This window comes from Sander lucioperca, chromosome 9 (genome assembly GCF_008315115.2).
Source record: "Sander lucioperca isolate FBNREF2018 chromosome 9, SLUC_FBN_1.2, whole genome shotgun sequence".
In the NCBI taxonomy this organism is placed as follows: Eukaryota; Metazoa; Chordata; class Actinopteri; order Perciformes; family Percidae; genus Sander; species Sander lucioperca.
Window position 1 is genome coordinate 32,972,373 of NC_050181.1, and position 14,703 is coordinate 32,987,075.

The 14,703-nt window shown below is 42.7% G+C and overlaps 1 protein-coding gene across 12 annotated transcripts in view; it reads right to left on the reverse strand.

Moving 5' to 3' along the window:
- LOC116040669 (supervillin-like) overlaps positions 1-14,703 on the reverse strand; it is a 78,965-nt gene that overhangs the window by 38,051 nt on the left and 26,211 nt on the right. For 7 of the 12 annotated variants that reach the window (XR_004898239.1, XM_036004963.1, XM_036004958.1 and 4 more), the window contains exons 5-13: positions 12,613-12,761; positions 11,172-11,988; positions 4,985-6,340; positions 4,345-4,515; positions 4,116-4,153; positions 3,925-3,986; positions 3,124-3,260; positions 2,803-2,898; positions 225-510 (exon numbers count right to left, since the gene is read on the reverse strand). Coding sequence is in view for 11 of the 12 variants with exons in the window: in XM_036004963.1 (XP_035860856.1) it covers positions 225-510; positions 2,803-2,898; positions 3,124-3,260; positions 3,925-3,986; positions 4,116-4,153; positions 4,345-4,515; positions 4,985-6,340; positions 11,172-11,988; positions 12,613-12,761 (3,112 nt within the window). In the remaining variant the exon portion in view is untranslated. The remainder of the gene's footprint in view (positions 1-224; positions 511-2,802; positions 2,899-3,123; positions 3,261-3,924; positions 3,987-4,115; positions 4,154-4,344; positions 4,516-4,984; positions 6,341-11,171; positions 11,989-12,612; positions 12,762-14,703) is intronic. The other 5 variants (XM_036004957.1, XM_036004956.1, XM_036004961.1 and 2 more) reach the window with 5 other exon arrangements.

Here is a 14,703-nt window from a genome sequence, read left to right on the forward strand (position 1 = left end):
CCTAGAAGCTGCATGCCTTTGTCATGTTGGCTGTTGTTAGTTTCTGCTGTTTTACTAGACTCAGTGTGTAAAAGACTGTATTATAAAAAGTAAGACCTTCCTTGATCTTGAGCATTTTTTTCAACATATAAAGTACACATTCTATTTATGAAATTGCAACTGTTTTTATAAAAGACCCGCAGTTTTCTTTTTTTCTTTCTTTTTGCATAAGGTAAAACCTTTACCTGCTCCACCTCTCCCTGGGTGATGGGTTGAGTCTGAAATCGGGCGTTGGCCCTGCGCTGGCGGGTGTCTCCTCGGGCTCCCTCAGCGAGCTGGCCTGTAGGCTGAGCGAGGCGGTTGAAAAGGGCCATTTTCTCAGCCAGGGTGAGGGCGGACAGGTCAGGCTCATCAGAGAAAGGCTCCTGGCCATCTCCCTCTGCCCCCGCACTGGGAGCTGTAGCTGCTTTCTGCTGCTCCTGGGTCTCCTGGCCCGGGACTGCTGAGCCTGGCTGGGGGGAGGCCTGGATGCTGGGGAGTGACAGGGGGATGTCAGTGGGTGAAGAATGGGTCTAAGTCTTCTAATAAATCTTCCTTTTATATTGCACATTTCAATATATTTAGTTTTCTATACTGTTTGGTTTTGCGTTACATTTGCACTATTTAGAATGTATTATTGTATTGTACACATTACTTATCTTTTTATCCTATTTGTTTATATTACTTATCTTTTATATTATACTTGTTGTAATGTCCTTATTGCACCCTGGGTCGGAGAGAAACATATTTTCAATTGCTTGTTTGTCTGGCACATATTGCAGAATTGACAATAACGTTGACTTGACTTGACTATATGATTATAAATGGAAATACAAGACAATAAATGCCTAGTTACGTTTATATATTTTTTACTAGTGATGAAATCTTGTCCAACTGTTAAAACACACATTGACTTCACCATCCCTGCATCCGAACGGCCGACTTTGAGATTATAAGTATCTAAGATTATGTTTCTAAATTGTAATATATACAATGTGTATAAGGTGTCTAAAATCAAACAACAGACTAGATGTGAGGTGCCATCTTAATGGCAGCAGTGTTATAAGTGTTTAATCGAAAACTTAAATTTCAGTTTTAAATGAAATAGCTGTAACCTGTATCCATTCAAACAAAACATTTTCTACGTTTTTTACTAAACATGCAGTCTTAAGAGATAGAAAAACTCATGTATTCCTCTGATAAATATCAAAGTAATGAACATGCATACAAATACCAGCTGGCAGGTAAATAAATGTGACAACTGTGGCAGATTACCGGTTCATCAACATAGACATAAGCAGATCAGCACACATATGCCAGATAATCATCTAATGCGCTGGAATGTTTGAGGGGGTTATGGCAATCTCGCAGCAGTGAGCTAAGTTAAACCAGGGTTGGTAAACAAACTGCAGGACACACAGACCCAGACATGCTAAGGGGTTTAAGTGGCTCAACCTCTGACCTTTCCATTAGATTTGTAACATTTTTCTTCACTGTCATGCGTGACCTGCATGTGAGAAACACTGCAAGATGGAACGCTTAGAAACTGGGCAGGGAAAGTACTGAATGAGTTATAGTTTAAACACCGGCTTCCTTCCCCTATAAGGTGCACGCAGCTAAGAAGAAGCACATGGGGGGAGGGGAGGGGGGGGGCAGAAATAACAAGGTAAGATGAGCTGGATGAACAGATCAGCCCTGCAGCCAGGAGAGGGAGATGGAGAGCAACATGTGTCTGTGGCACATTCACATTGTCAGTACAAATGGCAAATTAAATTCACATGAGGATACAGGTGCACTGGCTCTGGCACTGAATTACAGTTGGTTGCAACCAACAATTTCCTTTGTGTTAGAGTTATAATGTATACCGTTAGATGTCAAGGGATAGCAAGGGATGACTTTATTTATAGCAGGGGTCTCAACGTGTTTTAAGCCAAGGACCCCTTAACTGAACAGACCCCATTCTACATATCTCGTATTAAATTAAGTTGCATATTAAACTGGGCCTACATTACAATAACATGTAGGGCTGTCTTAAGACTTTATACATACCTTTTTGTGCATTGAATACTAAGCTATTAAAATAATAACTGTTGACATGATTTTATAAATCATGTTTTAATCTTAAACATCCATGTAGAGCAGTGAAACCTTAGGGATTACCTGTATCTGTCGATGGCTATTGTAGGGACTACCTCATCTATAGGCCAGTAAGACTATCATCAGTAGGTTTTTTTCCACAAATAGGCTGATTTGCTAATAATATGTTGGATTCATGTGAAGACATTTTAATTTTTGAAAAAACTTGGAGACAAAAAAGTAACAATAATTTGGAGGCCCCCCCTGCAGTAACTCCAAGGACACCCTAGGGGTCTCGGACCCCCCGTTGAAGATCTCTGATTTATATCTTAATTGCAAAGATATCTCAAGGTCAACAGCGATGAATCCACTTGGTAAAATACTTTGATTCATTTAAGCTCAGAATCTAACAAATCTCGTTCTGAATTTTTTATTTGTTTTTAATTGAACCCATTCCATGGTTAATTCTAAATCCATAGATGTCAATCTACTGTAATACTGTCATTAAAGTGAGATCTTGAAAATCATTCAAATTAAAATGATTTACATGCAATAGAGACATTCTGTGGGTTTAGGTATAACACAACCACATATATCCCACAGGGTTACAACGAGCATAGATACACGTTATTTAAGTAAGTAGGCAACACATGCACACTCACACAGATACAAGGCACATTATAAGTAAGCAGCCGTGTCCAGCTGTACCTGATGCTGGTCACACCTGTGCTGACTACAGTAGGGCTCGGGACGTGAGCTGCATTAGTGTGGATGCCCAGAGGTTGTGAGGATGTGGCAGGGTCACTTCAAAGTGGAGAAAAAGAGGTGAGATGGGGTGTAATACAGTTAATGCAAATTAAAGAAAGTGTCTTAAGAGAGGAAGAGGTTAGGAGAGGAACAGAAAAGTACAAACATGAACAGGTAGAAGAATGAAATAAAGAGGCGGGAAAGGATAAGAAAAGAAAGAGACAAAGCATAATATATTTTCTGATGCAAAACACAGCTATACAAGCAGAGTCTGAGATCTACCTCGAAGCATTGACCACCTCCCTGTTGGTGACGGGTTGTGTGTGTGAGCGATCCTGAACTCTTCTCAGACGCCTTTCTACAGCAGCGTTTCGAGAGCGCGGTTTGGGTACACTTCCATCACATGTCCTTTCTAGCTCCTGGAAGGATATGTCAGAAAAACACTGTAAAAATTGAGGCCATAACAGTGATATTTAAAGTGAGAAACTATTATTTAAATCAGGAGTGTCAAACATATGTTTTTGTCTTTGTCAAAAAGTAGAAAAGTGGACAGAGTGTCGTTTTTTCTAAGAAAAATGGACCAGTTCTTATTTCGTGAGAGGTTAATAGGAAGCCAGTGTGCTTGGTGTGTTCACAGCAACTTTCATTTCTAAAGGAATATGATATCCGGTGCTACTATCAGACTCATTTCCTTTTCTACCCTGAACAGAATACAGTTGACATATAGTTGAAATTGCACTTATTTTTCTTAAGATATCTCAGGCTGTTTATCATCTGTAATAGATTGCTCATTATGCACTTGTTCCCTTTTACATTAAAATGTAATTCAACATTTTCAAAAAAATTGAAAAAAAAAAAATGAGTTTGACAGCCCTGATTTAAACGATTGTCAATGAATGCTAAGTTAACTAAATATTGCACCTGAAATTAAACAAACACCACCATCTGTCTCCATCCAATCTCCATCTTCTGGTTTTAAGACTATGATTTTAAAACATTGCTCATTCAATAATATACAGTATCTCATCATCTCACACTCTCATCGTCTTTCTGATTGAAATGTACATGAAGTAGGAAGTGTACCCTGAAAAGAGACCTCTTGGCAGCCACACTCATCTTGGCTCTGTCGTCCAGTTTTTCTTCACCTAATGAAAAAGAGCGAATAATTAAGGTACATGGCATCAACAGTATTTAAACTCCTGGAAAAATGTGACTAAATGCCCTTAAACTATTAAGAATGATATACATTTATTGTGCATTGTAACCAAACTTACCTTCGGGATCCTGTAGCTGCGATGGGCTTAGACGAGACCTGCAGAAAACATTAATATACATCAAGCATCAGCTTTTCGACCACATTTTTAAATTTGAAGAACCATTATGGGAATGCCGACCAAGAACCACGCTCTGCCATCCAATTCAGTGTATTAAATAAATAAATCAAGAAAATTAAATGATTCTGAAGAGCTCCTGCAGATGGCAACAGAGAGCCCCCTCCTGTACCTATCTGACTCCAGTCGCTCTGCAGAGGTGATGGGCTGGGTCCTAAACCTCTCCGACATGCGACTGTCTCCTGGAGTGATGTAACGCCGAGGCCTCCGAGCACCCCTGTCCCGGTCACTGCTGCTAGCCAGATCTACCTCCATTGCTGTCAGATCTACTTTTGTAGTTTCACTTTTAGAGTGGTGTATGGATTTAGAAAGATTGATGAGGACAACAAAAAGGAAAAGTAGAAGAAAGAAAACTATTAACAACAGTTGGTTTTGGGATATTGTTTTTAGTTGAGTAGCAGCTTACCAGAAACTGCACACGTTGCGTACAACCTAACTGCAACCCAACTGCGAAAAGCCATTACCCAATGTTAACATGCAGCAGCAGACAACTTCCAAAGGGTGACTTGCAAGAACTGATGCTAACTTGCACACGTAAGTTAAGCTCTAAAAACCAAATTGTAGACATGATAGTGAACATGATAATGGTGGATATCATAGCAATACACCCGTGACACATTTCATGCCACAGAATGACTTCTATCAGCATTATTTTCTTAGATGATTGGATTATTTATTTGCAACAGCTCACTAATGCAGAGTTAGACGGTTATTTAGCGATGCACACACAGAGCCCATGCCAGTGGACCTACAACTCAGGTTTCCGGTTGGCATTCTCCAGATAAGAGTGTCGCAGCTGTGCTACTGACACCCTGGTGTCCAGGGAGCCCATCTCCCCGTTAGCCATCCCTGATGGAGGGACGGCCCTCGATGTCTCTCTGGTGGCTGCTGCCCTCTCCATACGATACATGGCAGAATGCTGGCTAATGCCTATATCTGACATGGAGCGGGTTCGTATCTTGGGTTTGGGCCCTCCGCTCATCTCCAAGCTTCTGTGTTTGGCCTGAGGCACAGAAGAGCCTTTCTGGAGATAGATGGCTGAGTCAGACCTCTGGTTCCCTGATGGATCCGACTGCTGCTGCTGCTTCTGAGGCTCAAAGACTTTGTGTAGTTGGGGCTCTTGTTGATATCTCCGCGAGTCTTGCTGCTGATTTGGAGGATCTTGTCTTTGGAGCTCATACCCCTGCTGTCTTTGAGACTGCTGTTGTCTTTCAGGCTCTTGTGACTGCCTCGAGTGGTCATACTGATGTTGCATTTGAGGAACTTGCTGTTGAACTTGAGCCCCATGTTGTCTCTTTATGGGTTCATACTGTTGTTGCGTTGGTGGCTCCTGCTGCTGAATTTGGGGCTCTTGATGGCACACAGGGTCTGAGGATTGATGCTGCCTGGGCTGCTGGCGTACAGAGATGTGGGAAGGCTGCATCGATCTAAACGCTCTCTCCTCTTGGCTGTCGTGGCTTGAGAGATGCTCTCTCCCTCTTTCTCTAATCCTTTCAACATTTCTCTCCCTCCCCCTCTCCCTAGTTCTCTCCGGATCCCAGTCTTCCTCGCTTCGACTCATCCTCCTCCATTCTGGGCTGTAGTTCTGCAAGTCCACGTCTTCATGCCGGCCCCTGTGAGTATCATCCACACTCCTTTCCCTTCTACGGATCTCTGAGGGCAACACGGCTTTCCTGCTCTTGAGCAGGCCCTCTGTGTGGGCCTCTTCCTTCAGGGCCTGCCTGGCCTCCAATCTTGCCTCCCTGTGGGAGACATGGATCTGGTCGACACTCACTCTTCTTCGTGGTTGTACCTCAGGAGGTCCAGGAAGTTTGGCAGTAGCTACTGGGGCAGGGATGGCCAAATAGGGCTGAGAGTCAACAGCAGGGCCAGAGTGATGGTACTCAGGAGCTGAGACAGGGTAGGCTGTTTGGCCGTGAGCAGGATGGTGGCCTGGGCTGGGCTGAGGCTGGGGAACAGTCCTTTGCTGGGCGGGTTCTGAGCGTTGTGGTGTATACTGAGCAGTGTGCCCCTGAGTACGGTGTCTGTTACCCTGCTGCCTGTCTGGACTCCAGTCAGGCGGCCTCTGGACAGTTTCATCCCTGGACAATCGTTCCTTTACTCGAATTCTTGGGGAAAGGAATGGATAAGGGACACTGAGATTCCAGTTCAATTAAATACCTACCGCACTCTCCGAACTCAAAACTCAACTCAAACATGAGGTGATTAAAAACACATGTATTCTATGGGACACAAATTATGGTAAATGATCAATGATCAACGAGCCACAATTTTTCTATCCAACTATACATTTTGTGTGTGAGTGTAGAGTCTACACAATGACACGCCTAGGCAGCCAGTACGGTAGATAAACTTAATACTGACAGTTTTAATCCAAAATTATTTAACTGATTTTAATTTTGCACACACTTAATTTAATTCCCACTAAAAATGTGTGTTATGAAACATATTGCACAGACGTTTATGACATGAGACTATCATGGGACCAATTTGAGCTCCCAAATCCTACACTAGAATTGCAACAAGGTCAAGTAGCAGCATGCATTGGGTTTTAAATCTTAGAGTCTTAGTTCCAACAACTCTCTCTCTCTCTCTCTCTCTCTCTCTCTCTCTCTCTCTCTCTCTCTCTCTCTCTCTCTCTCTCTCTCTCTCTCTCTCTCTCGCTCTCTCTCTCTCTCTCTCTCTCTCTCTCTCTCTCTGATGTCTGCATGCCAAAAAAGTAAGCCAAACTATTTTTATCGACAACCTTCTGACCCCCTGGTAGCTAAAGGTTGCTTTAATCTCATTGTAGAACACTAAGCCAGACATAATTGATGGGCCTCTGCTTTATCTGACATGGCATGAAGGACTTACACACTGCTCGTGTACATGAGTACACACTAATGCTAGCTAGCATAAGCAGCTGATAAGGCAACAAAGGCAGTGGGTGTCATACATGGGACATCAGATATTACTAATAGACTTCAGAAAGAGTGTCTGGGTTTTCCTTCTTACATTACTTAATTTTTGGAAATGGAGCATAAAGAAGTTGTTTGTGTACCAATTAAATCAATCAAGCTAACTAACTCTATAAAGGTTTGTCTGACCATGCTAGACATTGCCTCTATGAATTTCACCTGTCCATACAGCTCAAACGCCAGCCATGGGCCTTCATCCTTTCACAGGCTATCAGCAAGCCAGCTATGTGACATATCTGGGCCACCGTCCGCTCAAAAAATACATGTATACCCAGGAACTTTAATAGCAAACCCTCCAGGAAAACTTAAATAAAATCAGATATTTCTAGTAATATGTTTCTCTCTAGAATCCTTTCAGCACAAAACTATCATGTAGTTAAAAAATCATACATCTAATCTTATGCGATGACTTTGTCAAAGTCACTGACAGGATAAAAGACTCAAGATGTAATTTCATAGGGGTTAACAGGCCAGAATATGAGGAGGGGGGATGTGAGTGCAGCATCAGCTGACAAGTGCTGAGTCAGTGGGTCTGTAACTGAATGGGTCAGGGCATCCAGCTGACTAATGTTGTCACCCCATCAACTGAGCTTCACAAACACCGCTCAACTGTTTATGAAACCCAGGCCACACTAATTTAACAGTTTTACAGAGTTCGGGGTTAGTTTATAGAGCGGGATCTGACTTATGTGACAGGAAAGTTGTAAGTGAAGTAGGTCAAGTAGCCCTGTTTCCTGAAAGGTCTTTTAGGGAAATATTGAGTGAGCAGAGACTGTTCTACCATGTTTTAAAAGAACTTAAAGCAGCCATATTATGCTCATTTTCAGGTTCATAATTGTATTTTAAGGTTGTACCAGAATAGGTTTACATGGTTTAATTTTCAAAAAACACCATATTTTTGTTGTACTGCAGTGCTCTCTCTCACTGCTGCAGATCCTCTTTTCAGCTGGTCTCTGTTTTAGCTACAGAGTGAGACCTCTTTTCTTCTTCTTCTTCTGTACTATCTTTGATTGACTCGCACATGCCCAGTAGCTCAGATGTAGATCATGTCAGCTAGCTAGCTCCATAGACAGTAAAAGAAAGGCTGTTTCTACAACTTCGGTCAGTTACAAGGCAGGATTAGCTGGGAGTCTTCTAAATGAGGGCGCACATGTAAGTAGTTCTTTTGTAGATTATGGTGAACTTGTGTGTGTTGTAGCAGTACTTTGCTATTGAGAACGAGGTAGCATGCTAGCGTTAGCATTAGCATGCTAACGCTAACGCTACGAGTTAATGGTTGCGGTTAGCCTGCTCGTTTCGGCTTGTGACGTCACAAGCCGTGCTGATTTTCAACAGCTCACCCAGAGACTGAAGGCAGGACACATTCAGAAACCGTATCTCACTCTAAACAGCATGGATGGATTTTTTTCAAAGTTTTTATGTGTGTGGAAGCACCAGAGACACAACATAACACCCCAAATCCCAGAAAAAGTGATTTTTTCATAATATGGGCACTTTAAAGGCCAGTTGGTAAGGGCCTAATATTTACTGTAGTTAAGTACAGGTACTTTTCTGCTTACGTTCAGGCTCGGCCTTAGTTTGCTATAGTTTTGCTATAGGCTAGTAGTATGGCATAGCTTAGTTTGCTGACAGGGATCTAAAAAATGTGATAAGATTATAGCATACATTTAAATGTGAGTCATGATGGCAAGAAAACTGAGTACGTATGTATATGTGTATATGTATTCAGTAATAAATAATTAATAAATGTTAAGTTGTAAGACTGAGTTAGGGATAAAAGTCAGTTCACTAAGAACCACAAACTTGAAACCCTTGTTAAATGGAAGACCATGACACCAGTTAAAAAGGAAAGTATTACTGAATGCAATAGCATACTGCACTGTTAGGGTATATCTACTGGAGGGAGTTAGCTGCATCTCCACCCATGTTTTTAATGTGCTGGCTTTATTATCTTGTTACTTTCCATTTTTTAAGGTAGCACCATCATGATTTCAGAATAACACTTTTAAGACCCATAACAATGTTTTGAAGACATTAATAACCTCTTCTCTCACTTTTAAAGAGCATGTGAAAAGAGGTTAGAGTGCAAGAAAAAGAATATAATTTTATTATACAGTAGAATGAATCAGCACTTCTCTGAACATGCTGAATCTGCTTAAACACATGTACCCGGTGGACTATGGGGCTTTGTAAGGTCTTTTCATTGATAGCATCCTGAGCAGACAGTACCTTGAAGGCCAGCTGAAGACTGTCTGAGTGTCACTTTCTGAGTCTGTGTTGAGAGACCAGTCGCTCTTTGACAGGGTGGCCAGGCTACAAGATGATGTGGTGACAGTGTCAAACCCTGAGGGAAATGTCTGACCATTCTTTCAAAGGACGCTACACGGATCAGCTGAACCGTAATCAGGAATATTTTCAGATGCAGTCTGATAAATGTTTTCAGGATCAGTTTAAAATGCGTTGGGTTTAGGGCTGCAACTAACCATTATTTTCATTGTCGATTAATCTGTCGATTATTTTCTCGATTAACAAATTAGTTGTTTGGTCTATAAAATGGTGAAAAATGTGGATCAGTGTTTCCCAAAGCAAGATGGCATCCTCAAATGTCTTGTTTTGTCCACAACTCAAAGATATTCAGTTTACTGTCACAGACGAGTAAAGAAGCTGAGAATTTTTACTTTTTCTCATAGAAACCGACTCAAACCGATTAATCAATTATTCAAATAGTTAATTTAATAGTTGACAACTAATCACTTAATCGATTACTCTTTGCAGCTCTAGTTTGGTTGTGCACTTTGCACATGTTGATCAAAATTTGTCATTTAAGTGTGACTAATAATTATTTTTTGCTGAAGTCACTTTTTTACTTTCATAGATATGAATTATTAATAGGTTTCCGTTCACTTCATAGTACAGTATGTCACGCGTCTATGCCTAAATGCCGTCAAGTCAAACTCTTTCTTATTGACTTCACTTGACGAATATATTACAATTCCCATCCCTTTTGTGGTAGCGTATTCAAATTTATCAAAGAAAGTGACATAAGCTTTTCGCTAATGAACCAAGCTACTGCTAAGTCAGGGTTATCTCTTGGGGCAAGCAGGGAAATCATATCCCCTCCAAAAACCAACCCTGCTATCCACCCTGCTGCCCTGCAACTTTTTCCCTGATGAGCTCCCCAGACCACCTTCCCATGTGAAACAGGAGCAGGGCAAGCGTGACAGAGCTGGACCCAGTCTGGAAGGAGCCCTACTGGCACAGTGGTGAAAGCAGCAGGCTAGTTAGCTCAGAAGCCAGTGGACAGCCCAACAACAGCCTACCATCTCAGTTTCGCTTTGTTCATCTGAGGTCTTTCCGTACTTGGATTACTAATTACTGCACAAAACAAATCCTGGGAGAGTTATATGTAATAAAAATAAAGCAATAAATCATTTTGTCACAAACTTTGTAATGATCAAATAAAATGTCAATAAAAAAAAAGATGTATAGCACGCTCCTGTAGAAAGTTATTAGCAGCCAGTGGCTCAGTGTAAATACTCAGGGGTTCATGTAGTTTAAACTTGTAGTCTAAAAATACACTGTAGAATGCAACATTAGACTTTTAGTGGTAAGATCACTTCATACTCAATGGGCAGCAGAGAGGAATTTAATGGCTTGTGATAACGCTAGGGCTACTCAAATGACTGAAGTATCTGCATAGAGTAAAAATAGAGTCAAAATAATAGAATAATTTATAATATGGTGACATAGACACAAAAAAGTGTGTTCCTAATTCTAGTGTCATGTTAGACTTCAAAGGTGCATTAGTTTTTTTAACTAGATGTTTTTAGGACATAAAGTAATACAAATCAGGTGTGCAGGTTTCACTTTTTGTATTATTTTTGTACTATCACATCTTGAGTAAGAGTCAGCCACTGTATCAGATGGTCGGTCTTAGTTCATGTATGTTCTGAATGTTATGACCCATTTTTTATAAACTCACCCCTGCCTGTTGAGAATGCTCTGGGCCTGCTGCTCTATAAATAAATCCCCCGGTGAGATGCCGTAGCGAGTGGAGGGCAGGGAGGACCGACGGGCGGTGCGAGGGGAGCTGGGCACCGCTGCGATGCTGTAATCCCTGGTGGAGGCGGGGCTTGGATCCTGGTGGGTGGCGTCCTGCTGCTGTTGGGGCTGGGCTGTATGATGCTCCTGGGTTCTGCTTCTAGAAGGGATGGAGCGCTCTTGAGCCCCACCGCGCCGGTAGTTCTCCATGTTCATCGCTCTTTCCCGCTCCGAAAATCTTCTTTGCCTCTCTTGTGTGGGGGGAGGCGCTTGGTTTGACTGGGCGGGGCTGGAGGTGGAAACAGGGGCGGGCTCTGGGTGAGTCCTCATGTAAACCCGGCCCACTCCCGAGCGATATGGCACCCTGGGCTCCCGGCCTTGAGCCTCCGCTTCCTGTCTGTCTCTTTCTCGCCTGGCAGTTGTCTGTCGGTCAGAGGCGTCTGTGTCTCGTCGGGAGCGGTAGCGCGGTGTGTAATCAATGTCCGCCTCCTGATCCAGGAGGATGCCGTAACGCTCTGACAGCTGGCGGCGGCGCTCGGCTTTGTAGCGGGCGATGCGCTCAGCCTTAGAGCTGAGGCTGGTGGGGTCTGTGGGGCCAGATGTGGGCGTAGAGGAGGTGGATAGTGTTACTGGGTCAACGTACACCACCATGGGCTCTGTGCGGCCGCTGCCAACACCACCTTTGACCTGAGCCGATCTGTCTAGAGAAGACAGCTGCTTCTGGGGGCCCTCAAGCTCCTCTCGACTGTAGCGCCTCACTGTGGTAAACATGGGAAATACTCTGTTACTTATCTACAACATCCCTTCACAATTACAATTTATGCCACATTTATGTCAAATGGGAGTTACTGTAGTTACTAGTATCTGACTTACCGTAAATACCATGCAAGTCACAATTGCGACTGGATATGTTTTTTTCTGAAATCTCAGATGTTGCTTAATAATAGGGAAATGCCTAAAAATAGGTAATTCCAGGTAACTAATTGAATGGGTATAATGTAATATTGACTATGCACAGTATTTTTTTACTCCAACGTGTGCTATCTTCCATCCCATATGACACAAATGTGGCTTTATTCTAACGAAACACATCACAAATATTCATACCAATTAGTGAATTCACTTCTTGCAAAATGCAACAACATGTAACATTTGTTTCATAGTCACTGACACAGTTACATTCATTAAACCTACGGTAAAGCTGCCCAGTATAACCAACAGATAACTGTTGGTCACTAAGGTGTGACAAAGTTTTCTCAACATAATAAATTAAATGGTTCCAAAATACTGAATGAAATTCAAACAGTTCAGTGGCGTCAATCCATGTCCACTAAAGACAGCACCATACTGTACGTTTTTGCAGGGCATTGTGCCATGCTTACCCATCACACAAGGCTCACAGGGATCTGAGGCGCGGGTGTACCGCGGAGCATCCTCCTCCAGCATTCTGTTGGCTACCAAACCGCCGGGCACCAGCGCAGGTGGAGCATCACTTTCAATCCCCTCCAGACGGCGAGCTATCCTCTCCTTCCTGCAGAGACAGAAGGCAGAGGGAAAAGGTCGGCAGATGTTATGCTGAGTTGTAAATATCTTTATAAAAATTTGGGATCGACCGATACTGGTTTTTCAAGGCTGATACAGAGACCAATTATAAGTACTTAATGAAACCGACAACCGATATTTGGAACCGATATGCATTTACAGTGAAAATGAAAATCTTTAAAGCTATAGTGCGTAGTTTCTGTCGCCCCCATGAGGAATTCTAACTAATGATAACAAAACTGTCGGCACGTCCACATGATACAAGCCTAACTCCGGATTTCCACTGGATGCGGAACGTCTGCGGACCGGCTCCGCTGTGGAACGGCTGCGTACTCCGCCATCCGTCAGTACCCACTAGGTACCCGATTTGTTGCGGCACGGCTGTGGCCATGACTGCCAGCTGTAGTCACGAGGACCCACAATATCTCGCAAATTCACGTAGAATAGAACCACAAAACCAACAACAGTTTGTTTCCATCCAGAGGAGTAGAGGGGAAACAACTCTGTGCTGTGTTTTCAAGGTGTAGTGCAGGGAAATATGATCCGCCGTGAGCACGGTCTATTTTATTTTGAAAATTAACCAGATTTTTATTTTGTTTCTGTGCTCGACTTCCTGTCCCGCACTATCTGCCGTGTGCTGAATTCTTGTGGAGCTCTCCGGTGTCCAGCAAAAATAGAAGCTCTGCGTATCTGCTCCGGAGGGCTGCGGACCGCCGGAGCTGGGACGCAGTCGGAATGCAGCCGTTCCGCAGTCAGTGGAAATACACACATTGACTTTAATGGAAACCTAATGACTCCGCCGACGTTCCGGAGCGGATCCGCAGCCGTTATGCATCCAGTGGAAATTGCCAGTTATGTGACTGCGCACCACCTCCACCCCTCCTCCACACAGTTGCTTGTAGCCAAGGAGGACACGGAGGATTAAAAAACATGATGCACTCTTCAACAGAGGTAATTATCTTCACTCGAGCTTCAGCTTGGGAAAGTCACCGGACGACACAATCTTGGGAACATAACCATACTGAGAAATACAGAGAGAGTTGTGTGGAGCTGATAGTCTTAATTAGCTTTGTAGCAACTCATTTGGCAATGGCTTGAATGTAATGGATGTTCATTAAAGCTCCATTGTGTAATTTTTTGAGTTGATTCTTAGCAAAAACCCCTTTATTCTTTCACAAATATGTGCTCATTCATGTGTAATTACTTCCAACAAATAATCAAAGCATTCTCGTACGCGTAGAATCTGCCATTCAGAATCATTCAGAATACATTGGAGCAACTCGCTCCAATGTATTCTACCATGTTGCGCCTCCATCTTTAAAATACGTTAGCCAAAGAGGGTCATACCTTTGCGTTTCACGCTTTTACACTCACTGGCACCGTGACGAATGCCAGGGAGGGGGAGAAGATTACTCAGCGACTGCCGGCAGATTTGAAAGCCTGTTGAAGATGGAGCACCTATCTAGGACATGTAACGGAGGTGCCAAGGAAGTTAAAAAGATAATTAAAACGACAACGCGACAGGCAAAGCAACAAGACCAAAGTTAATATTGGAGTGGCTTTTCCAAGATGGAAAGAGATCATAAGGAGCAAGAATTTTAAAAGGGACGAAGTTGCCTGCTTTCTTCTCGAAAGGTAATTCAGCCTATTTGTGTAAATTCAAAGTTTTGTAGTTGCTTGGTTGCATGGTTGTGCATAACGTTTGAACGTCGTCTAAGGATACTTTTCCTCGCATCAATGATGAAAAAGGATTGTCTACCTTGTAACATAAACATAATCATATGTGTCGTGATTTCCCTGGCAGACAACTCACGTCATGTGCAGTTGTAACACAGACTAGCTGGAGATACTAAGAGATAATTTTGGTTTCACTGACATTGTTCATACTGCTCAGAGAAATATATTAAACACACAAACCTCCGTTGCTTCTC